Source organism: Capricornis sumatraensis, chromosome 13 (genome assembly GCF_032405125.1).
Source record: "Capricornis sumatraensis isolate serow.1 chromosome 13, serow.2, whole genome shotgun sequence".
NCBI classification, from domain to species: domain Eukaryota; kingdom Metazoa; phylum Chordata; class Mammalia; order Artiodactyla; family Bovidae; genus Capricornis; species Capricornis sumatraensis.
The window spans coordinates 81,982,494-82,005,727 of record NC_091081.1 but is presented as its reverse complement, the minus strand read 5'-3'; the positions used below and the strand labels follow the sequence as shown (position 1 = coordinate 82,005,727).

Below are 23,234 nucleotides of genomic sequence, written 5' to 3'. Positions count from 1 at the left end.
TCTTAATCTGTTGTAGGTATTTTGCACGTAAATCTGAGGCACAAGACAAGACACATTTCGGGAGCACTGGTGTGGCAGGAACCTGGTGCCCTGGTGAACGTGCTAGACAGACACAGGTGGCCCCTGGCTGGAGATGTGTGACGTTCACAGGGAGCTCGGGGAGCAGCTGTGGACGGTCAGGTTGCCCTCTCTCTGTGGCAGACGCCAGCCCCTTGTGAGGACAGGGGGGAGTCTGCTCCCTCAGCCTCCCGAGCCACGGCGTCATGGAGGGTCAACGGCTGGTTTCAACCCCTTACAGCACATGAAGAGACGCCAACGAGCTCCTGACCTCACCTCCTGCTGCCACATGATCCGTGCCGTGCGTCCACCAATCATACTTGCCTATGGGCTGTCATCAGTCCGTCAGTGAGTCCCTGTAAAGTGTATGTAGTGGGCTGGACACATGCTGGGCATCTGGGGATTGACACAGAAGAAAAGGAATTCCCTGCTTCATGGGTCTGAGGCTCTGAGGAGGGAGGGGAGACAGGAGGGTCTTGGGCTCTGTGACAGGGACAGACGGTCTGACGGTGTCAGATGGTGACAATGCTGCAAGGTAACAGCAGTAAGATAAGGGGCCAAAGGAAGAGTAGGGGTCATTTCAGGCAGGGGGACAGAGAAGGTGTCCCCGGAGAAAGTCTCAGCTGAGGCCTGACCCAAGGGAGCCGTGGACGTGGACACAAAGATGATACCTGTGACTGGAGCCCAAAGCTTCCCACTACTCCACTATCTGTGTGCACTGCATGGGGTCCTCTGATAACTTACTGAAGTCAAAGTCGCTCAGTCATGTCTGACTCTTTGCGACCCCATGGACCATACAGTCCATGGAATTCTCCAGGCCAGAATACTAGAGTGCACAGCTTTTCCCTTCTCCAGGGGATCATCCCAACTCAGGAATCGAACTCAGGTCTCCCACATTGCAGGCAGATTCTTTACCAGCTGAGCCACAAGGGAAGCCCAAGAATACTGGAATGGGAAGCCTATCCCTTCTCCAGAAGATCTTTCCAACTCAGGAATCAAACCGGGGTCTCCTGCACTGCAGGCAGATTCTTTATCAACTGAGCTATCAGGGAAGCCCCTAAAAACTTGAGGAGAATAAAAATAAAAAGCAGGATGTCCTTCCCTTGTTAAAGATAAGCTGTTCAAGTGGGATTAGAGTCAACAGACCACAAAAGGGTCAAACCAGCTACACTGGCCTGAGAAAGAGAAAAGGTGGCCACCTAGTTATGTGGTTTCTGGGTGATGAGGCCCTGCTGGGGAGTCAGACCCCAGGAATGTCAGAGAAGTCTCCTGTTACCCAATCACCTGCCTTCCTTTCTGTTGTTCTTTAGTCGCTCAGTCATGTCTGACTCTGCAACCCCATGGACTACAGCCTGCCAGGCTCCTCTGTCAATGAGATTTCTCAGGCAAGAATACTGGAGTGGGTTGCCATTTCCTTCTCCAGGGTGTCTTCCCAACCCAGGGATTGAACCCACACCTCCTGCATTCGCAGGCAGACTTTTTTGTCTTTTACCACTGAGCTACCAAGGAAGCCTAAGCTCCCCCTAAGAAGGTGGGTATCTCTTTCAGAGGAAATACACTTCAAATGTTTCACAGCCCCGGACAGAAGGAGGTATTCAACGTTTGTACAGGCATGTACACAGAAGGAAAGCTTCAAGAACAGTTCACTTGTAAACAGACCGAGGTGGTGACTAGTCACCGTAAAACTGTGTTGGTTGGTGCCATGGACAGTTCTGAATATTAAGTTACAATGATCTGACCAAAAACTAAGCCACAGTAATAAAGCTGGCTCAGGACTCATTCACCCAAACCTCCATTTTAAAAGAACACGCACCATTCTTGAATTTTGTAAGCAGACAACCCCAGAAAGAACTTTCTCATCTATTTACAGCAAACAATGGGAAAAGCATACCTTTGTGAGAATAGGGAGAGTTAATTCTCAACAAAAGGAGGCAAGTACAATTTTTGTTAAAAGAGTCTCCTTCAAGAGCACAGAAAGTCAATGACCATAATCACTCACTTGACTTTTCAGTGTCCACACTATCTTCCTCCTCTTTTAATTTTTTACCCAAATATCTTACATTAATACCTGAACCTTACAGAATGTACAGCGATTCTACCAATCTGCCTTTAATACAGAAAAAGTTCATAAAGGTAAAACACACAAACCCCCAAAATCCAACAATCCAACCAAACAAAACCAAACAAAAACACACTGATCTGAATTACTGAAGCCTTTGAACTATAGTCAGTGATGCCAACCTTCAAACTCTGTGGTCAGATTATCAGATATGCAATCACATATGTGCGTACTGAGCCGGTTCAGTCGTGTCTGACTCTTTGCGACCCGATAGACTGCAGCCCGCCAGGCTCCTCTGTCTATGGGGTTTCCAAGGCAAGAATGCTGGAGTGTGTTGCCATGCCCTCCTCCAGGGGCTTTTCCTGACCCACGGATCTGACTCTCATCTCTGGCGTCTCCTGCTTTGGTGGGCAGGTTCTTTACCACTAGCGCCACCTGGGAACCCCCAATTACATACAGATGGTCACAGACAGCAGCTGGTAAGATGGACTCTAGACTTTTAAAATATGACAGGGAGGAAGGAAATGAAAATGAATTAGAGTGCATTTCCTTCAAAGAGCATCAGCCTCAGGCGTTGCTGCTGTGAGTAACTCAGGAGAATCCGTTTTAAAGTGAGGCTGCCACCAGTCCGTGCCGGGCACTGGCTTTGTGCGCAATAACCTATAATCTCATTAACTTGGAAATAAATTATCCAATCTAAGCTGCATTTAGTTCTTTTTATAAACAGCCCAATAAGCTGCCTAACTTCCTTCCTGCCATAAAAATGTTCCTGCCTTTGGACAACTTGAACAGCACAGTACAGACACGTGATTCTAGAATCATTACAGACGACAGTTAAGCTGCTGCCACACGCAATCAATACTGTACTTGGTTTTTAAAAGCATCATTATTTAACTGTGTATTATTGAGGTAATTTTTCAATGCCTGAAACAGACCCTCAAATGAAAAAAGAGTCAACAATTTATTAAAATGCAGGGACGCTATGTGAGTCTCTTTTCCAAAGGTAGATAAGAGAGCCAGTCTGTCTCTTATCCCTGAGCCTCAAATGGCTTAAACTCAGGATCTGTGCTAGTTTCATGTGATAACTGATGAGAACTCTTGCAAATGGTTAAGGTCGTTGAGCTTCTACTGCATTCTAAGCACAGTGAAGATCAGAAAAATAGAGAAACTGTGGTCTTTGACTTTAAGAAAGTAAAACAAGTAAACAGAAAACGTGGAATACCCGTGCCAGAGGTAGTAAACACTTTGAAGGTTCACAGAGAAGAGGGGTTGCAGTCTTCGGGCAGATTTACCAAAGGACGTTGTCCATGTGGACAACACAGACGATGGATTTCCTCAAGCAGAAATGGCCGGGAAGGACAGTCTCTGTAGGGGGGATGCAAGGCTGGTGGGAAGGGTGCCCTGAGTCAGACAGAATCATGGACGATGCTCAGTGCACTGAGCGTGTTTCAGTGCTTCAGTTCACAAATGCTCTAGCAGACATAAAAGAGCTTAAGTCAGAAAGGGCTGAGAGTTCCCAAGCTCTCCTACTTGTCTCTCAGTTAGCCAAGAGGTAGAAAGCTGGCATGAGATCTAATTGAGGGCACATAGCCTACTGGGTCAAATATTCAACAGAAAGAACTAAAAAACCGTAACTGTCTATCCGTCAATCCACTGAACACGTACTTACTGAGCACCTATACTAAGTTCCAGGAAATAGACTGGCAGTAGGGTCACAGTTACTGTGTAAGCAAGGCAACCTCTTCTTCAATCTCAAACACACAGGGACTCCAATATCTACATTTACTTTGCCACACACATTGGCCTCCCGCTAATAGCCTCAACTCTGCTCCACTTCAGTGCCTCCCGGGTTCGTCTCCTCACTTGGAACCACTTCACTTCTAAAGCAGGAGTCTGAATTTCCTATCCAAGCACAGCTTCCCACCCTGTGCTCATCACTTCTTTCTGAGAATGCCTGCTTATGACTTTTTTCTGGCCACTCTCAGGTCACAGAGCTTCTTCCCACTCCAGCTCCGTGGCTGCCCATTTCTGTAACCTTCTTCCCAGTTCCCTAAGTTCCTTCCATTCTTCATCTTTCTGCTACATGAATTTCTCCAATTCCTAGTATCAGGCAGCTTGTACCACTTCTGCCTCTAGGGGTTGCAGAGGCAGCCTGGGCAATGCTGAATCTCACTTTAAAACCACGCTGCCCTTCTCTGGCTGGGGCGTGACTCCAGCTCATTACCTTGACTGGCTCCTGCATCACCTTCTATACTCCAGCACTCAGAGCTCTGAGCTCAGGGCCCAGCTGCATAGGAGCCCCGCAAAATATGTTTGCTGGATGCTTGAACAGATGAACAAAAAAATATGCTTATCTGCTCACAAAAGATTTTACATTGTCGAAACATACATTTAAATCCTGTAACTTGGGACCCTCCCAGCAGTCCAATGGTTAAGAATCTGCGCATCCACTGCAAGGGGCTCAGGTTCGATCCCTGGTTGGGGAACTAAGATCCCACATGCCATGCAATGCAGCCTATATAAATAAATAAATAAAACTTATACCAGTAAACATCTTTTTTAAAAAATCCTACAACTCAACAACAACAAAAAAAGAACAATCTAGTTAGGAAATGGACAATGGCCTTGAACAGACATTTTTCTAAGGAAGATATACACATGGTCAACAAGTACATGAAAAGATGCTCAATGTAACTAATCATCTGCTGCTGCTGCTGCTAAGTTGCTTCAGTCATGTCCAACTCTGTGCGACCCCATAGATGGCAGCCCACCAGGCTCCCCCATCCCTGGGATTCTTTAGGAGTGGGTTGCCATTTCCTTCTCCAATGCATGAAAGCGAAAGTGAAGTCGCTCAGTCGTGTCTGACTCTTAGCGACCCCAGGGACTGCCTACCAGGCTCCTCCATCCCTGGGATTTTCTAGGCAAGAGTACTGGAGTGGGGTGCCATTGCCTTCTCCAAACTAATCATCAGGGATACACAAATCAAAACCACAGTGAGATCCACCTCACGACCATCTGGATGGCTATCACCAAAAAGCCAGTAAACAACAAGAGCTGGCAAGGACGTGGGGGGTCTCTGTGCACTTCTGGTGGGAGTATAAACTGGAGCACCCACTGTGGCAACAGTATGGAAGCTCCTCAAAAAGTCAGAAAAAGAATTACCATATAACCTAGCAATTTGACTCTGGGCATTTATCCAATAGAACTGAAAGGAGCATCTCAAAGAGATATTTGTATATCCCTGTTCACAGCAGCATTATTCATAATAGCCAAAAGCTGGAAGGAAACCAGACATCCGCTGATGGATGAATGGATGAACAAGATGTAGTTGTACACATATAACAGCATATTCTTCAGCCTTAAAAAGGAACGAAATTCTGACACAGGCTACAATGTGGATGAAATAAGCCAGACACAAAAAGACAGACACTGCATGGTTCCACTTACATGAGGTAAGTAGAACAGTCAAATTCATAGGAACAAGAAAAGCATAGTTTCAGTTTTACACAATGCAACAGTTCTGGAGACTGGTTATACAATAATGCAATACACTTAAAAAATGGTTGAGACAGTAAATGTGTATTTTACTACAATTAAAAATATATGTATTTAGATAATTAGTGCTGGCATCTGGATTCCCAGGTGGCTCAGTGGTAAAGACCTCACCTGCCAATGCAGGAGACACAGGACACATAGGTTTGATCCCTGGCTAGAGAAGAGCCCCTGGAAGAGGCAATGGCAACCCCATCTAGTAATTCTTGCCTGGAGAATCCCATGGACAGAGGAGCCTGGTGGGTTAGAGTCCATGGGATCACAGACAGTTGGACATGACTGAACACACACACACCTACAAATTTCCTAAAATCTGGCACACCTAACTCTCTGATGAGCTGGGTCAGACTAGAACGTAAGTCCCTAGTTTATTATCACCCCCATCAACTCACTCTCAGACCTATCTTCACTATACCTCCATGAGAGTAGAATTGTGTCTCCCCTGTAATTGATCCACACCAGAAATGAGGCAGTCTACAGATTTCTGGGAAATAAGAACAAACAGAAAGGGGCCCACATGTGCACACTTTCTTAAAGATCTTTAAGCTTTTCTATTTATTGTTTAACAATAATTTAGCTTAAATGTAAAAGTATATTACTGGCATAACAAACAAAATCAGAGTAAATAAATGAAGATGAACCGTTTACTTCTCTGCAAGTTGCTGATTTTTACTTTGTAAAGATGATAAACACTAGCTCACTCTGCTTACTCACTGTCCACCATTTAGGAATAGAAATGGATACATTTTGGTTAAAAGGAAAAAACATTTTTTTCCTCTTACTTCTTCTGGCTTATACCCTATAATTTAATTCATGGTCAACAAAAGATTAAAGTCTGCCAAAGATAATTACAATGAGTAGAAATAGTTCAGGAGTACTTAATGGAAGCTGGGGGCAAATTAACACACTGGTGTTACAGTGTGTGTCCGACACACGTCCTTACTTGCACAAGTGTGTCCAGGGTAAAGATGTGCTCCCCACGAACGTTGTAGAACTTGACCATGGCACTCTTCAGAAGGGGGCCACTGGAGAGGTCACTGAGCTGGCTTGGGCGCTCCATACCAGCAACTGCCAGGAGGTCTCCCTGCGTGCACCACTGGGCCACCACCTCTGAAACAACAAAGAGGGAGGCAGTCAACATGAGCTGGCGGTGGGTGGGGGTGGTGGTGTCCATTCTGAACTCTCATTTAAGTAGTTTAAGAAATGGAGCCACTGAGCACGTACAACGGCGTCCAAGTTTCTCTTGTGAAGACAACAGAGACTCTGAACACATACGTTCACTACATGGGTGGGAGTACTCACTACATGGGAGGGGAGTGCTCACTACATGGGTGGGGAGTGTTCACTACATGGGAGGGGAGTGCTCAGTACATGGGAGGGGAGTGCTCACTACATGGGAGGGGAGTGCTCACTACATGGGAGGGGAGTGCTCACTACATGGGAGGGGAGTGCTCACTACATGGGTGGGGAGTGCTCACTACATGGGAGGGGAGTGCTCACTACATGGGAGGGGAGTGCTCAGTACATGGGAGGGGAGCGTTCACTACGTGGGTGGGGAGCGTTCATTACAGGGATTCAGAGTGTTCATTACGTGGATGGGGAGTGTTCATTACATGGATGGGGAGTGTTCATTACATGGATTCAGTGTGTTCATTACATGGATGGGGAGTGTTCATTACGTGGAAGAGGAGTGTTCACAACATGGGTGGGGAGTGTTCACTACATGGATGGGGAGTGCTCATTACATGGATTCAGAGTGTTCATTACATGGATGGGGAGTGTTCATTCCGTGGGTGGGGAGTGTTCATTACATGGATTCAGAGTGTTCATTACATGGATGGGGAGTGTTCATTACGTGGAAGAGGAGTGTTTACAACATGGGTGGGGCGTGTTCACTACATGGATGGGAAGTGTTCATTACGTAGGTGGGGAGTGTTCATTACGTGGGTGGGGAGTGTTGATTACGTGGGTGGGGAGTGTTCATTCCATGGATTCAGAGCGTTCATTCCGTGGGTGGGGACTGCTGTTTCCCCTGAAGCGCACCTAAACCCAGAGAAAACCACACGATGCATCTACTGCAGTACCGGCACTTCCAGGATGAGAAGGGTACAACTACGAGAGTGCAGGTCAGATCAGAGAACCTACCACTGTCCATCCTGAGTGTCCTTCCCTCTGCCGTGACCCCGACTCCCAGAGAGGACTCAGAGAGTTTACAAAAGCTCCAAGTGAAATGCAAATCAAGAGCAAAGCCTAAATTCAATTCATTCAATGTTCTGTGCACTACTAGACAGATGAAGTTCGCATAAAGGACAGGTCTGCGTATCAAGGCCTTGACTTTCACCCAGCATCTGGGTGATGTGATGTGGGGTCTCAGAAAAGAAGATGATCCCTCTGCTGGATGGCAGTGTCGTCACACACACTGTCACAGAGATGTGATGCTCACCTACGAGCCATTCAGGACCTAGAAGAAACGGCTGTTAGACATTGTGTCTAATTCCAACGTGAGCGATTCACTTATTCTTGCTGGTAAAGCAAGCTGCTGGTACAGTAAGATTTATAGCGTAGCTTGTTTTCCCTCAAGATCCTGAAACTGGATCTGGCTTATCCAGAGATCCCTGATTTCTGGAAGGCCATGGCCGATTCTGCAGAGAGGCTGGAGTTGAAAGGTGCACCCCCATGACAGGGATGGGTTTCAGAACTTGGTCTAGATTTCGGCAGTTCCTGAGCTCCACCTGTGAGCTCAGCAGCTCTGTCTCATTCACGTGCGGCACCGATTCTGTCATCAACACCGAGCACTTTCTGAGGTCATCAAAGTTCCCCAGTTTCCCTGGAAGACTGAAAAGCAGTCCTGGGAAAAGACAGCAGTTCTGGACAAACACAACTTGGTGAAATCTCTACAACTGGAGACAGTAAAAGCATCAGTACATAGAGGGTTTTTCTTTTTCTTATAGACAGGTATAAAAAAGCTTGAGTATTGGGTGGGCCCAAAACCCCATCCAGGTTTTTCCTAATAGGTAAGTGAGTGGTGACCCCGACAGGACGGGCCCAGACACACAAGCCATTCAAAAGATGCTCAGCAGCTAACACAGGGAAGCCCAAGGGCTCAAGGTGGCCGTTTGCTAGATGGCGACATCTGAGTAAGGATCTTAGTCCAAACATTTATCAGCAAATGTGCAGGGATTTCTTTGGTGCAGTTATAGCATTACATTGAGACAGCAGTAGTTCCCAAAGGTATGTCACTCTTTTAAAAAAAGTAAGTTTCATAAGAATAATATCATTTCTTGTTCTGAAGATTATATAACCAGGAACATAAAAGGATGCAGAGACAAGTGTGGGCCCCTCGATATTGAGCATAAACTAGGCCTGCTCCACATGACAGGCATGCAGCCATCGGGGAAGCCCAGCCCCGTCCCTTCCTGAGATGTCCACATTAATGACTCATCTATTAGCCAGTAGATGTGTGCGCACTGTGTGCGTGTGTGTGTGCGTGACTGCGCCCGCACATGTGCACCTGTGTCCAGAGACAGGGAGGGAGAGAGAAAAGGAAAAAGAAAGCGAAGGCTCCGGTGTGCCCCCCTCCACTCAGATCACAGCAGGCCCCTTTAGCATGGGGACCGGAGGCCGCCCTGGAGCTTCTACACTGCACCATCCGACCCTGAAGAGGCAGACTGCTCTTCCGGAGGGTTCCTCAGAGCCACCACCTCAGCAGACTTCCTGAACTGCACATTTCACAACGTTCAGAATGCTGATGGACACCAACTTCCTCCTGAGACACCACTTCCTACTGCCCCCTCAGGAGGCCATCAGCGCTGACCGCTGACCTTCACATGGATGCCTCAATTTGACAGGTTTGTCATAACCACCAGCTCCTCAAGAAGCCTCAGAACCCTGGGGGCTCCTGTGTGTTGTCTGGAGGCGAGCAGCCCCCGTCTGAGAGGACCGCTCCTCCTGAGAAGGGCAGGTGAGGACGAAGTGACTGTTGGGAGTGCTTTCTCAAGATGAGACTAGATAGGAATCGACTGGTCAGACAAGCAGAGGAGCGAGAGAAAAGACCTCATGGACAGACTCCATTAAGCCCTGCAGAGGGGACTGCAGAGGCCAGTGGTCAGCAGGCCTGGGAGTGACGCCCAGCTCGCAAGGCGGGCTGCTCCGTACCTTTCAGCCCAGACTGGATGATGGTGGGAGACAAGTCATCGTAGCTGTTCATCAGGCTGATGTCTCCAGAGGTGAAGCTGACGGTGAGCAGGGGCTTGATGTTCTGCACCGGGATGGGGTACGCTGCCGGACCATCTGCGGGAACAGAAGTGCCGGGTGAAAACGAGGTGACAAGCACATGACCCGAACCCAGGCCTGCACGTGCAGCCCTGAGGATGCCTGGAAACCGCTAACGGTGCAGGCGAGACCCTGGGCTCGGCAGGTCACCCAGGAAGGCGGTGCTGCACAGCATCAGGCTCTAACCACACAGGCACAGGGGAAGCCCGGGATGAGAGAGCTCCCTGGGCTCTGGGTGCCCTGCTGAGAGTTTACCAACCTCCGTGTTTCTGGTGATGTGCAAATGTGAATTACTTTAACGTCACGTGACATTTTCTTAATCCTGGTCCAATGTACCGAAAGCTGCCTTTCAACACTGGACGTACCTTCACTGAACATTACAGGCATCAAGCAGCCACCGTGAGTTGTTTTTACCAGAAGAGAACCCACATCTGGAGGAGGCCCAGACTGGCTGTGGCTGATGCCCAGTGTGCGTGAGTGTGAGGAGATGTGTGTGTGTGTATGTGTGTATTAAGGAAGGAGCCCTGAGGGGTGCTCCTCTGTGTCCACCCCTTGCAGTGGGTCAGCCTGACACCTGCTCAGCCCACCTGTGGAGGCTCTGGTAATAACCGTCTTCTGCTTCACTTTTAAGATGCTGCAGGTACTGACCTCTGTGCTCAAATTCCCAAGGTCACCAGGAACACCCTGCTCTCTCTGAAGGCAAGTTTCAGTCTCCTCCAAACTGCCCCAGTGCTTCTGAGGAGGGGAACTGGTTAGAGTACAGCTGGGAACTAATGCTGCTCTTAGACTTCACCTGGACTTGCTCCATCACCTTGGTCTCTGGACCCTGTTTCTCCCCTAGTAAGAGGGGAAGAACAAGTATGCATTCAACCCAGTAAGTTCTGTTTTAAAAGTATGTTGAGCCCAGTGTTGAAAGACACCAATTGGATCACTGCCACTGGCAGTCAGTCCTTCTCACTCACTACTCATCACGCCATCTACTTAAAAAAAAAAAGAGGCTTTTTAAAAGGAGCAAGGATGGGACCCCAAGGGAGAGTCAGAGCCCTGAGGGGGCATGCTGAGGGCTGACAGTGGGGACGGCCAGGCCAGCACCCACCCCCAAAGCTTCTGCTCTGGGGCCTCAGGCATGCTCAAGGTGGTGGGGGGAGGCAGAACCCGAAATCACTACCAAGGGGCTGAAACCATCTATCAGGACTGGGCCAAATGTTCACAAACTCAGATGTCATCTACTCTAACATCACTGTAAGGCTTGGAGGCAGTAGGGTGAGAGCAGTGGGTTCTTCTGAACTGAGCAAGGGAAGAATCTGCCTGAAATAAACAGATAGGGACATGGCATCCAGGCCAACGTGCTGGCCTTCGTCACAGGTACAACTAATCCTTTCCTCACATAGCCAGGGTCATCGGCTTCAGTAATGTTATGGATCTAGAGCACTCTGGGTTAGGCCGTAGAAACAGCACAGCAGTTTTCACCTTCAGCTCTGTTTCTCCTTAGGCACCAGGCACCCCCCCAACACCCCAGGGTCACAGAAATGGCCATCAGTCTTGTTCTGCGTCTAGGAAAACCAGTGGAGGGCCAAGCCACCCGACCAGTCATTCTGCACAAAGGGATGGCAGAGAGGCAGGTGACGGTCCTGTCCAGGTCAGAGACTGGGCGGGCCGGCTCTGCCCCGCACTCCGCTGAGAACCCTGCCCGACGGGAAGGGGTCCTTCTCCTTCCTGCCCTCCCTGCAGGGCCACCTTGGGGTGGGGAGTAGTCGTCTGAGTCGGTGTCGCTCTCGCTGCTGTCCTCCACCAGGAAGGCGGGGTAGTTCCAGGACATGCTGAGGATGCCGTCCGACTCATGCAGCAGGACGTGGGCCAGCATCCGGCCGTGGCAGTCCATGACGATCACCTGCCCATCAGCGGTGCCGAACAGTACCTGCAGCAGAGGAACGGGACCTCCGATGGGCGGGCAGAGAGGACAGCGGTTGTGGCCCCACCCCACTCCCACCTCTACGTGTTCACAGGACACAGTACCTAAGAACTGGAAGAAGAGACCAGCTAAGCAACAGAGGGATACACAAAGCTTGTTAGCTGGCTCTTTCTGGAAGAATTTTAGTCCTCTGTTAGCAAAAGGGAACTAGTGCTGTAATAAATATGGTATGTGGACGCTTTCGAATAATGTCAAAATCACTGTGTCACATTTTGTGAGTTGTTTTTCTTTTTTTTTTTCAGTTGGAGGAGGGGGGTCAAGAAGAAGATAATATTCTCTTATTTTTCTCTAAAAAAAAAGCAGCATCAGAGGATCATCATATGCAAGTGTACGTAAGCCCGTTTATCTTGTGTTCCATTTCACTGTTATAGTAAATTAATGGTATTAATATATTAAGTGCTTACTTTGTACTAAGCACAATTCTAACAAAGTTTACCTCATCGACTGTCTGAATAATCCTGCCAGCTAAGCGCCAGCACTGCTGGCACGGAGCTGAGACGGGGCTGACGCCTTGTGTACTGAGGGCTGCTCCTGGGGGTCCCCTCAGTCACCCACCCCGAGCACATTCTCAGGCGTGTGCTGGGGTGCGGGCAGGCACATGGCCAAGGCTAGGGTACAAGCAGGCAGAGGAAGGCTGGACGCGGGGATCGGGGGGATGGCGGGTGCCCTCCCTCAGAGCGGCAGACGAGCTGCTCACAGCTGCTGGAAGCCCCCCATTAGGCGTCATTCTGATGGGTGGCCCTGAAATTTTTTTATCTTTTGTGTCTAATGAGAATTCTCTAATCGTCAGCAACTCATTGTGAGAACCATGCAAGTTATTTCCATTTTATAGATGCAGAAACAACTTAACAGAGCTCAAGTAAGTTGACAAAGTCATTAAGTGGTCAAGCCAGGGCTATTTACCTAGAAAGACCATGATTTACATAAAAGGAAAGTTATTTTAGACTTTTTAGGTCCATGCCTCTTTCTGCTTTTAAGATTTTGACACTGAGCTTTTGGAGGTCAAAGACTGTCCACAGTTGTACCCCTGGGACCTAACAAGAGCTTTGGGTACAGTGGACATTAAACAAGTATTTATGGTTACATGAGTGAGTTAAAGTCAGTGACAATCAGAAGGCAATCTTAGGACATAAATCCAGATGATTAAGAGAGATTAACTGCAAAAGAAGATATATTTCATTTAAGCAGTAATAAGCTGACAGAGCTGTTGAGATAAACCAATTGTCCATCAAATACTCCTTTAAACATGAGCTATATTTTAATGACTGGAAAATAAGAAAAAAAAAGAAAGAAAGCTGAAACAGTTTTCCTTCAGGGCTGGTGATGAATCATATTGAATGCTGCTTACAGGAAAAAGAGATAAGTTGTACTAGGAACACAGGAAAAGTCATTTTAGGAAAAGCTGAACTCTTGGCTGCCAACACTGAAAATGAGTATCCACTAGCATGCCCACGAGGGCCTCATGAGGCCTGGGCTGGGGAGGCGGACACGGCAGGTGTCTCCTGAGCAGCCCGCAGTGCAGATGAAGATGGAACCTGACCTCTTATAACTTCAACTACAATTTGCATATTTCAGAGGAAGAAGATGTATGGGAAGCCCTCTAAAGCGACATCCCAGGATGCAGGCTTTTATTCTCCGCTTCCCACATCCTCACTCACTTGTTCAAGCATGTCTCAAGGGCAGTGTCATACCTTGGATAATGTGAAGGGGTTATTTCACCAGTTATGACTTTGTTTCTCATAAACATAGCTCATGAGCAGGCAACAGCAAACAGTTATTCTTCTCAAGTCCCCAGAATTAAATGTGTCTCAATCCCAAACATGCTCCCTGGCCCCTTCCAATGCAGTTCCCAGTCTCCACTGGCATGGCGATCCTCAGTATTCTTGCGTCTTACTGTGTGGTTATCTGATCTGTCTGGCTCCCATGCTAGACTTAAGCTTTTCAGGACATGGACTGTGTCTGCTCTCACTGCGCTCTCCCCAGGGCCTGTCCTCAGAGGACACACAGCAGCCTCTGTGAAAGGAGGGAGGAAATGAAGCATCGTCTGAGTAACACATTTTTCCATTTTGGAGAACAGACACCATCTAATTCCTGAATGAAGGACTGGTGGCTTAATGAGTTTTCAGTGTTCAACACCACACTAAAGCAAAAGAGGACAAAGAGAACCAGCCTCCAAATTCCCCAACATTAATCAACTCTGACTACAGCTCTTTTGGAAGTTAATGCACTATTAAGATCAGGGAGAAGGAAAAAGGCATCCCTAATGCTTGAGCTGTCAAGCAGTGATGGAGGAAGTTACTCTGTTTTGGAATAAGTATGTCAGATAACTGAAGAACACTGACGTGATGTAAAATCAGATTTCTGAAGATCTCCTCTATTATAAGTTCTTTAAATGCCTCACCACTTTGAATAAGATAAAGCTTCTCTGAGCCAAGGACTTCAAAGGAACAAGATCGCAAAGTCTAAACAATCATGAATACACATATGGGCAAAAGCATCACTCTCTGCAGCCTCTCCTCCCTGTTCTGGGGCTCTGGACAGACTGGTCTGGCTCCTCTTGCCCAGGCTTGGTCTCCTCCTTTAGGCTTGGCCCAGACCCTTTCCCCTCTCTAGGAGGTCACAGTCATGTCCATAGCCTGGCTTGCTCCCTGTCCAGGCCATTCCCCTAAGCTCCAGACTCAGACACTGCAACTGCCTGCCAGCCGTAGACCCCTGGATGTGTTAAAGGCCAGGCCCGTCAGAGTCAACCTGTCCCTGATGAGGTGCATGACCTCGTCTGTCCCCTGGCCAACACACACAGCAGGTCCTCTGCTGGCAAAGACTGTGGTTTGTGCTTTTTCTCTGGTGTCCAGTACGGGGTTTGCTATGTAACAGGGGCTCAGACATCACGTGTCAAGGCTTTTGAGACCCACCACACAGACTTGTCCTCACTCTAGCCATGGTCCCTACGGTACTCTGTTTCTGCGGCACTATGAGCTTCCGAGGGCAGGTCTGCAGCCATAGGCTCTCACCTCCTGCCAGTCACCAGTGGACACTCAGTGACTCTCAGTAAATGCATTTCTGCCCAAAGCTTTAGCCTTTGCTCAAGTTTTCCTACACATGAACAGCTTCTTTCTTTTCTTCTTTTAACTAAATCAATGCTCAAATTTTCCCATAAAACTGGCCTCCAAAACACTTTTAGTTATAGATAGTTTAAATTTCTGTCTCAGATTTTCCCTATTATTTCTGCTGGACTGCAGGCTTCACAGAGGGGTGGAGATAATGGTCCCTCTGTAATATGTACACTAAGAACCAAAGGTGGTAGAAATCTGCCAGCCCTTGGGTTCAATGGCTGTCCCTCTGGACAGGGGACACTGCTTCAGGGCAGTGGTTAATACCATTGCTACGTTTTTAAAAAATTATGGTATCCACATACAATCTCTCCATTCTAAACTATTTTTAGATGTAATCATTTTAAAATGTAACACAATTATCCCCAGCAATTTAAAATGAACTAAGCCGCAGGAAGAAGACAGAAAATCATTCAAAAGATTTATGTTTTGCAACCAGTGACAACGTATCATCAGTACCTTTATCTCTGAAGACTGGTCCTCATCTAAATACTTGAATAAAGACCATGTTAGGAAATTTCAACTATAAAAATATATGCTTATGTAAACGCAGTAGAGTTCAACGAGTAGCATACAAACTAGTCGCAAAAGGAGCTGATTTTTCCCATTTATTTGCTTTTGTGATTTAAAGCTGGGGGAGAGGATGACAAAGTTATTACAAATTCTGACTATAGGCATACTTTATTTTATTATACTTTGCATATATTGTGTATTTTTTTAAACTAAAGGTTTGTAGCAGTCCTGCATCAAGCTAGTCTGTCTGTGCTATTTTTCCAATATGATTTGTATCTGTGTAATATTTTGATAATTCTCACAGTATTTCAAACTTTTTCATTATTATATTTGTCATGGTGATCTGAGACCAGTGACCTTTGATATTGACTATTGTAATTCTTTTGGGAAACCAAGTCCCTGTAAGATGGTAAACTTGATTATTTAAATGACAACAAAGGCTCTAGAATATGACATAAACTTAGTTGATAAAGCAGGGTTTGTGGGAACTGACTGATTTTGAAAGAAGTTCTCCTCTGCATAGAAAGCTATCAAACACAGCACTGCATGCTACAGAGAAATGGTTCATGCAAGGAAGAGCCAATTAATGTGGCAAGCTTCACTGCTGTCTCATTTTAAGAAATGGCCACAGCCACCCCCACATTTAGCAACCACCACCCTGAGCAGTCAGCAACCATCAAAACTGAGACAAGGCCCTCTGCCAACAAAAAGATTACCACTTGCTCAGATGATAGCATTTTTCTTTTTAGCAATAAAGTATTTTAAAATTAAAGTATATACATTTTTTTCTTTTAGACATAATGTTACTGCATAATTTTAATAGACTACAGTATAGTAAAAACATAATTTTTGTATGCACTGGGAAATCAAAAAATGTATCTGATTCACTGTAGTGCAATGGTCTGAAACCAAATCCACAATACCTCTGAGAGATGCCTGCAGCTGGTGTCAAGTGCCTACATGCACGGCCATGGAGGGAGGGGAGGGGAGTGTAGTAACATCCTTTTGCTCCTTGGCAGGAATCTTCTGTCCTGAGATGCACTGAAGTAACACTTTGGCTTTGAAAGACCTCCCTGTCGGCTTCAAAACACTAGCTTTCAAATGTGCTTCAAGGCCAGATTTGAGCATTTTGTGACTAACATTTTTCAGTATTTTTTCAGCCACTAACATCAGACAGTTGTAAAGGACAGAACTGCTCAACTGATTAACAGAGTATTTCCCGGTTACAAAAAAAAAAAAGGATAAAATATAACTTCACAGTTGATTCTAATAATCATTTCTGAAACAGGCATTTTAAGACTTATTCTGATAAACATGGGAAAGAAATCTAGCCCAAAACAGCTATAATAAAAATTCATATCTCTGGGCTAAACATGTAATTTTGAAGTCGTTTCATCTCCTCACTGCAGGATAACTGCTTATAAACTAACCCATAAAGAAGAGAACCTACTCTATGTTTAAAGATTTTCAGAGAAGGAGATAGTCTATCCACCTCAGGTACTGACTTTAACATTAAATAATTTTCATTGCTATAACATTCTTCCCCAAATCTTTCAGGTTCCATTTTAAAGTTTATTCATCCTTTTAAGACACCTGCACATTATTTCTGGGGAGTGGAGGGGAACAGTCTGACTACAGGAGTAATTTAAAAACACATTTAACTAGGATACCTCTGGAAGGACACACAAGTAACTGGAAACACTAATCACCTCTAGGGACAGAAGTGGGTGGCTGGGGGTAGTGGGGAGAAAGGGAACTTTTCATCATATATCCTTTTAAACATTTAGGATTATACACCATGTGAGTACGCTATTGAAATATACTTAAGTACACATGGAATGAAGTAGAGAGAAAAGGTTCAGGAATACAGCTCCATTATCAGATCTCTGGAGCTGGATGAAATGTGCTGGGCCTGTTTGCTGAAGATCATCTTAAGTCTATTGGCAAAACATGCTTTCCTTTGCAAAGAACTCAGAATTGGGAGTTGGCTTGCTAGGGGTCTGGTTCTATTTTGATTCCTAACTACTTATGTCACTTTGAATTGATCATTTAGCCTTCCTGAGTACTGTTCTCATCTTCATCTAAAAAAAGTTGTATTAGATGAGTTCTCAAATCCTTTCCTGTTTCAAAAGGCTCCAACTCTTTCAATAAATATCTAAATACATTTCTCATTATGTGGAAACAGTCATTTTTTCCTGTGGCTACTAATACACTTCCTTAACAAAAGGGCTAAAAGGAAATGATTTCCTGGTCTGAGGAGACTGAAAACCTTGTGACTCAACAGAAGAGGTCAGGATCCGCAGTGATGGGGGTGGGCCCAACAGCGCCTGTGGCTGCTGTCGAAGGTCCGCGAAGCTGACACCAGTCAGGGAGGCAAGATCAGATTTTATCCAGGAATCACTACTGCAGGACAAGGAGCTGATCTCAACTTCCACTTGTGCAGACATGACTGGGAGAAGGGGAGAGGGGAAGAGGGGAAGAGGAGGGAGGCGGAGCGCTGAATCTTGTCAAATGCTTTGTCTGCATCTACTGAGATGACCACATGGTTCTTATCCTGTATTTTGTTACTGGGTGTATCACAGTGACTGATTTTTATATGGTGAACATCTTGGCATCCCAGGGATAAATCCCACTTGATTGTTGTGTGAGATTTTACTAATGAGCTGTTTCACTCAGTTTGCTAGTATTTTGTTGTGGATTTTTGCATCTATGTTCATCAGGGATATTGGTCTGTAATTTTCTTTCCTTATAGTGTCTTTGTCTGGCTTTGGTATCAGGGTGATGGTGGCCCAATACTATAAAGCTTTTAGAGGAAAACATAGGCAGAACACTGACTGACATAAATGATAGTAGTAACTTTTTCAACTCATCTCCTAGGGTAATGGAAATAAAACAAAAATAAACAAATGGGACCTAATTACAAAGCTTTTGCATAGCAAAGGAAACCACAAACAAAATGAAAAGACAACCTACAGAATGGGAGAAAATGATGCAACCAACAACAGATTAATGCTCCAAAATTTACAAACAGTGTGTGCAGCCCAATATCCAAGAAACCAAACAACCCAATCCAAAAATGGGCAGAGGATCTAAACAGATGTTTCTTCAAGGAAGACATATACAGGGCCAAGAGGCACATGAAAAGACATTCAACATCACTTTTAGAGAAATGCAAATCAAAACTATAATGAGGTATCACCTCACACCCAGTCAGAACGGCCATCATGAAAAAATCTACAAACAGGGCCTCCCTGGTGGCTCAGTGATGAAGAATCCGCCTGCCAATGCAGGAGACATGGGTGCAAGCCCTGATCAGGGCAGACCCCACATACTGTGGAGCAGCTAAGCTCGTGTGCCCCAAGCACTGAACCTGTGCTCTAGGGCCTGGGAGCCGCAACTATGCCACCCATGTGCCGTAACTGCTGAAGGCTGCATGTCCTAGAGCCTGTGCTCGGCAATAAGCGAAGCCACCACAATGAGAAGCCCACGCGTCACAGCGAGAGAGCAGCCCGCTCGCCACAACGAGAGAAGAACCTTGCACAGCAAGGAACACCAGCACAGTCATAACTAAGTAAATATATAAAAAAAATTTTAAATCTACAAAGAATAAATGCTGGAGAGGGTGTGGAGAAAAGGGAACCTTCCTATACTGTTGTTTGGAATGTAAATTGGAATAGCCACTGTGGAGAACACTGATGGAGGTTCCTTAAAAAGTTAAAAATAGAACTATCATATGATCCAACAACAGCATATTAAAAAGCAGAGATATTATGTTGCTGACAAAGGTCCGTCTAGTCAAAGCTATGGTTTTTCCAGTACTCATGTATGGATGTGAGAGCTGGACCATAAAGAAAGCTGAGCACCAAAGAATTGATGGAAGCAGTATGTGACATATTATACTATGTATATAATTATTATTAAAATAAACTTGATGTAGTGTTTGAGATAAAAAAACACAAACATATCTGTTAGGTCTACTTGGTTTATAGTGTTGTCAAAGGGCACTGTTTCTCTATGGATTTTCCATCTGTGTGTTCTATCCAGTATTGAGAGTGGCAGTGAAGTCTCCTATATTACTGGATTGCTGTCTGTTTAGGTTGCTGCAGAAGTAACTGTGGTTTTGCATTGTTGAACTTTGCTGTTTGATATTAAAACACATTCTTAAATGTGGTTATGTTATACATCATCTTAATGTGCATTTTTCACTTTATTTTTTGCTAATGACTTGCTGTTTGTCTTGTATTTATTTAGACTAGGGAAATGATACTAGACAAAAAGCAAATTTGAGCAATTTTCTTATTCGAGTTCAAAATGGGTAGTAAAGCAGCAGAGACAACTCACAATATCAACAACACATCTGGCCCAGGAACTGCTAACTAATGTACAATGCAGTGGTGAGTCAAGAAGCTAGGCAAAGGAGACGAGAGCCTTGAAGATGAGGAGGGCAGTGGCTGGTCACTGGAAGTTGACAACGACCAACTGAGAGAATCACTGAAGCTGATCCTCTTACAACTACACAAGAAGTCGCTGAAGAACTCAATGTTGACCATTCTATAGTCGTTAGGCGTTTGAAGCAAACTGGAAAAGTGAAGGGGTTCCCAGGTGGCGCTAGTTGTAAAGAACCCACTTGCCAGTGCAGGAACTATAAGAAATGTGGGTTCAATCCCTGGAGAAGGGCATGGCAACCAACTTCAGTGTTCTTGCCTGGAGAATCCCGTGGAGAGACGAGCCTGGCAAGCTACAGTCCATAAGCTCATAAGTGGGTGCCTCACGAGCTGACCCAAAATTTAAAAAAATACTGTTGGTTCCAAATAGGAAAAGGAGTACGTCAAGGCTGTATATTGTCACCCTGCTTATTTAACTTCTATGCAGAGTACATCATGAGAAACGTTGGACTGGAAGAAACACAAGCTGGAATCAAGATTGCCGGGAGAAATATCAATCACCTCAGATATGCAGATGACACCACCCTTATGGCAGAAAGTGAAGAGGAGCTAAAAAGGCTCTTGATGAAAGTGAAAGAGGAGAGTGAAAAAGTTGGCTTAAAGCTCAACATTCAGAAAATGAAGATCATGGCATCTGGTCCCATCACTTCATGGGAAATAGATGGGGAAACAGTGGAAACAGTGTCAGACTTTATTTTGGGGGGGCTCCAAAATCGCCGCAGATGGTGACTGCAGCCATGAAATTAAAAGACGCTTACTCCTTGGAAGAAAAGTTATGACCAACCTAGACAGCATATTCAAAAGCAGAGACATTACTTTGCCGACTAAGGTCCGTCTAGTCAAGGCTATGGTTTTTCCTATGGTCGTGTATGGATGTGAGAGTTGGACTGTGAAGAAGGCTGAGAGCCGAAGAATCGATGCTTTTGAACTGTGGTGTTGGAGAAGACTCTTGAGAGTCCCTTGGACTGCTAGAAGATCCAACCAGTCCATTCTGAAGGAGGTCAACCCTGGGATTTCTTTGGAAGGAATGATGCTAAAGCTGAAGCTCCAGTACTTTGGACACCTCATGCGAAGAGTTGACTCATGGGAAAAGACTCTGATGCTGGGAGGGATTGGGGGCAGGAGGACAAGGGGACGACCGAGGATGAGATGGCTGGATGGCATCATGGACTCGATGGACGTGAGTCTGAGTGAACTCCGGGAGATGGTGATGGACAGGGAGGCCTGGCGTGCTGTGATTCATGGGGTCGCAAAGAGTTGGACACAACTGAGCAACTGAACTGAACCGAACTGTTGTATTGAAGTGTTGTCTTCTCTTATTTTACACAACAACCATGAACCATTTCTCAACTGGATTGTGACCTGTGGTGAAATGTGTCATTTTACATGACAACCAGTGATGACCATCTCAGGGGCTAGCTGAGAAGCTTGAAAGCACTTTCTAAAGCCAACTTGCACCCAAAAAAGGTCATGATCATTGTTTGGTGGTCCGCTGCTGGTCTGATCCACTGCAGCTTTCTGAGTCCCAGTGAAACCATTACATCTGAGAAGAATGCTCAGCAAATGGAAACGCACCAAACTGCATGGCCTGCAGCCAGCACTGGTCAACAGAATGAGTCCAATTCTCCATGACAACACCCAACCACATGTCGCACAACTAATGCTTCAAAAGTTGAATGAATTGGGCTATTAAGTTTTGCCTCATTTACTCTATTCACCTGATCTCTCGACAACCTACTATCACTTCTTCAAGCATCTTGACAACCTTTTCCAGGGAAAATACTTCCACAACCAGCAAGAGGCAGAGAATGCTTTCCAAGAGTTTGCTGAATCCTGAAGCATGGATTTTTATGCTACAGTAATAAAGAAACTTATTTCTCATTGGTAAAAATGTGTTGATTGTAATGGTTCCTATTTTGATTAATACACATGTTTCAGCTTAGTTACGATGATTTTAAATTCATGGTCCAAAATCGCAATTACCTTCTCACCAACCTTAATATTTCTAGTACTTCTCCTTTCACTTGTGTCAGTGTTTGCTTTGTATAATAATTGAGTGTTCTATATATTTAGGTGCTCTTCTAGTGTATGCATATATATTTACAATTGTTATTTCTCACTGGTAAGTTGACCCTTTTGCCTTTATGTTTTTCCTTATCTCTTGTGACAGTCCTTAACATCTATTCTGTGTGATATAATTACAGTCATCTTTGTTCCCTTTTGGTCATCATTTGCATGGAATACCTTTTTCCATCTCTTCACTTTCAGCCTATATATGATCTTCAACCTGAAGTGAGTCTCCTACAGGAAGCATATAGTTGGATCTTGTTTTTGTTTTTTTCACCAGACCAGCTACTTTGTGTCTTTTTATTAGGGAGTTTAATTCATTTACATTTAAAGTCATTATTAATAGGGAAAGACTTATTATTACTATATTGTTAACTGTTTTCTGTCAATCTTTTAGTTCGTTTGTCCCTCTTTTCCTCTCTTGCTATCTTCCTTTGTGTTTCATTGATTTTTTTTTTATATTCATATGCTTGGATTTCTTTTTCTTTTTCATATCATCTAGAAGAATTATTTTTGTTCACATGGAGCTTACATGAAATAAATTATAGCTAATGTCAGTCTATTTTAAACTCCTAACAACTATAGTTGCATAAAAAACTCTACTTCTAATTATTTCATTCCACTGCATTTACTGATGTCACAATTTCTATATTTTTACATTGTGTATTCACTGACACAGTCATTTTTAATAGTTATCTTTTAAGCTTTCTTATAACTAAAAGGGATATATCCATCACCATTACAGTAACAAAAGTCTGCATTTGTCTATACCTTTATTAGCAAGTTTTCTACTTTCATATTTTTGTTTGCCATCCTTTCATTTCAACTTAAAGAATTCCCTTTAGCATTTGTTGTAAGGCAGGTGTAGCGGTGATGAACTACTTTAGCTTTCGTTTGTCTATGAAAGCCTTTATCTCTCTATCACTTTTGAAGTACAGTTTTGCAAGGTATGGTATTCTTGATTGGTAGTTTTTTTCACTTAGCATTTTGAATATATAGTCACATCCCCTTTTGGACTGCAAGGTTCCTACTGAAAAGTTCACTAATAGGTTTATGGAGTCTCCTTATATGAGACAAGTTGCTTTTATTCTTGCCAGTTTTAAAATTTGCTTTGTCTTTGGACTTTTGATGACCTGATTATGATGTATGCTGGTGTGTACGTCTCTAAGTTCACCTTATTTGGGAAC

At 45.0% G+C, this 23,234-nt stretch overlaps 1 protein-coding gene across 1 annotated transcript in view; it reads right to left on the bottom strand.

Moving 5' to 3' along the window:
• Positions 1 to 23,234, bottom strand: part of TULP4 (TUB like protein 4) — a 142,276-nt gene that overhangs the window by 21,230 nt on the left and 97,812 nt on the right. Inside the window, exons 4-6 of the mRNA XM_068985081.1 lie at positions 11,678 to 11,858; positions 9,824 to 9,958; positions 6,612 to 6,778 (exon numbers count right to left, since the gene is read on the bottom strand). Of these exons, the coding sequence (XP_068841182.1) occupies positions 6,612 to 6,778; positions 9,824 to 9,958; positions 11,678 to 11,858 (483 nt within the window). The remainder of the gene's footprint in view (positions 1 to 6,611; positions 6,779 to 9,823; positions 9,959 to 11,677; positions 11,859 to 23,234) is intronic.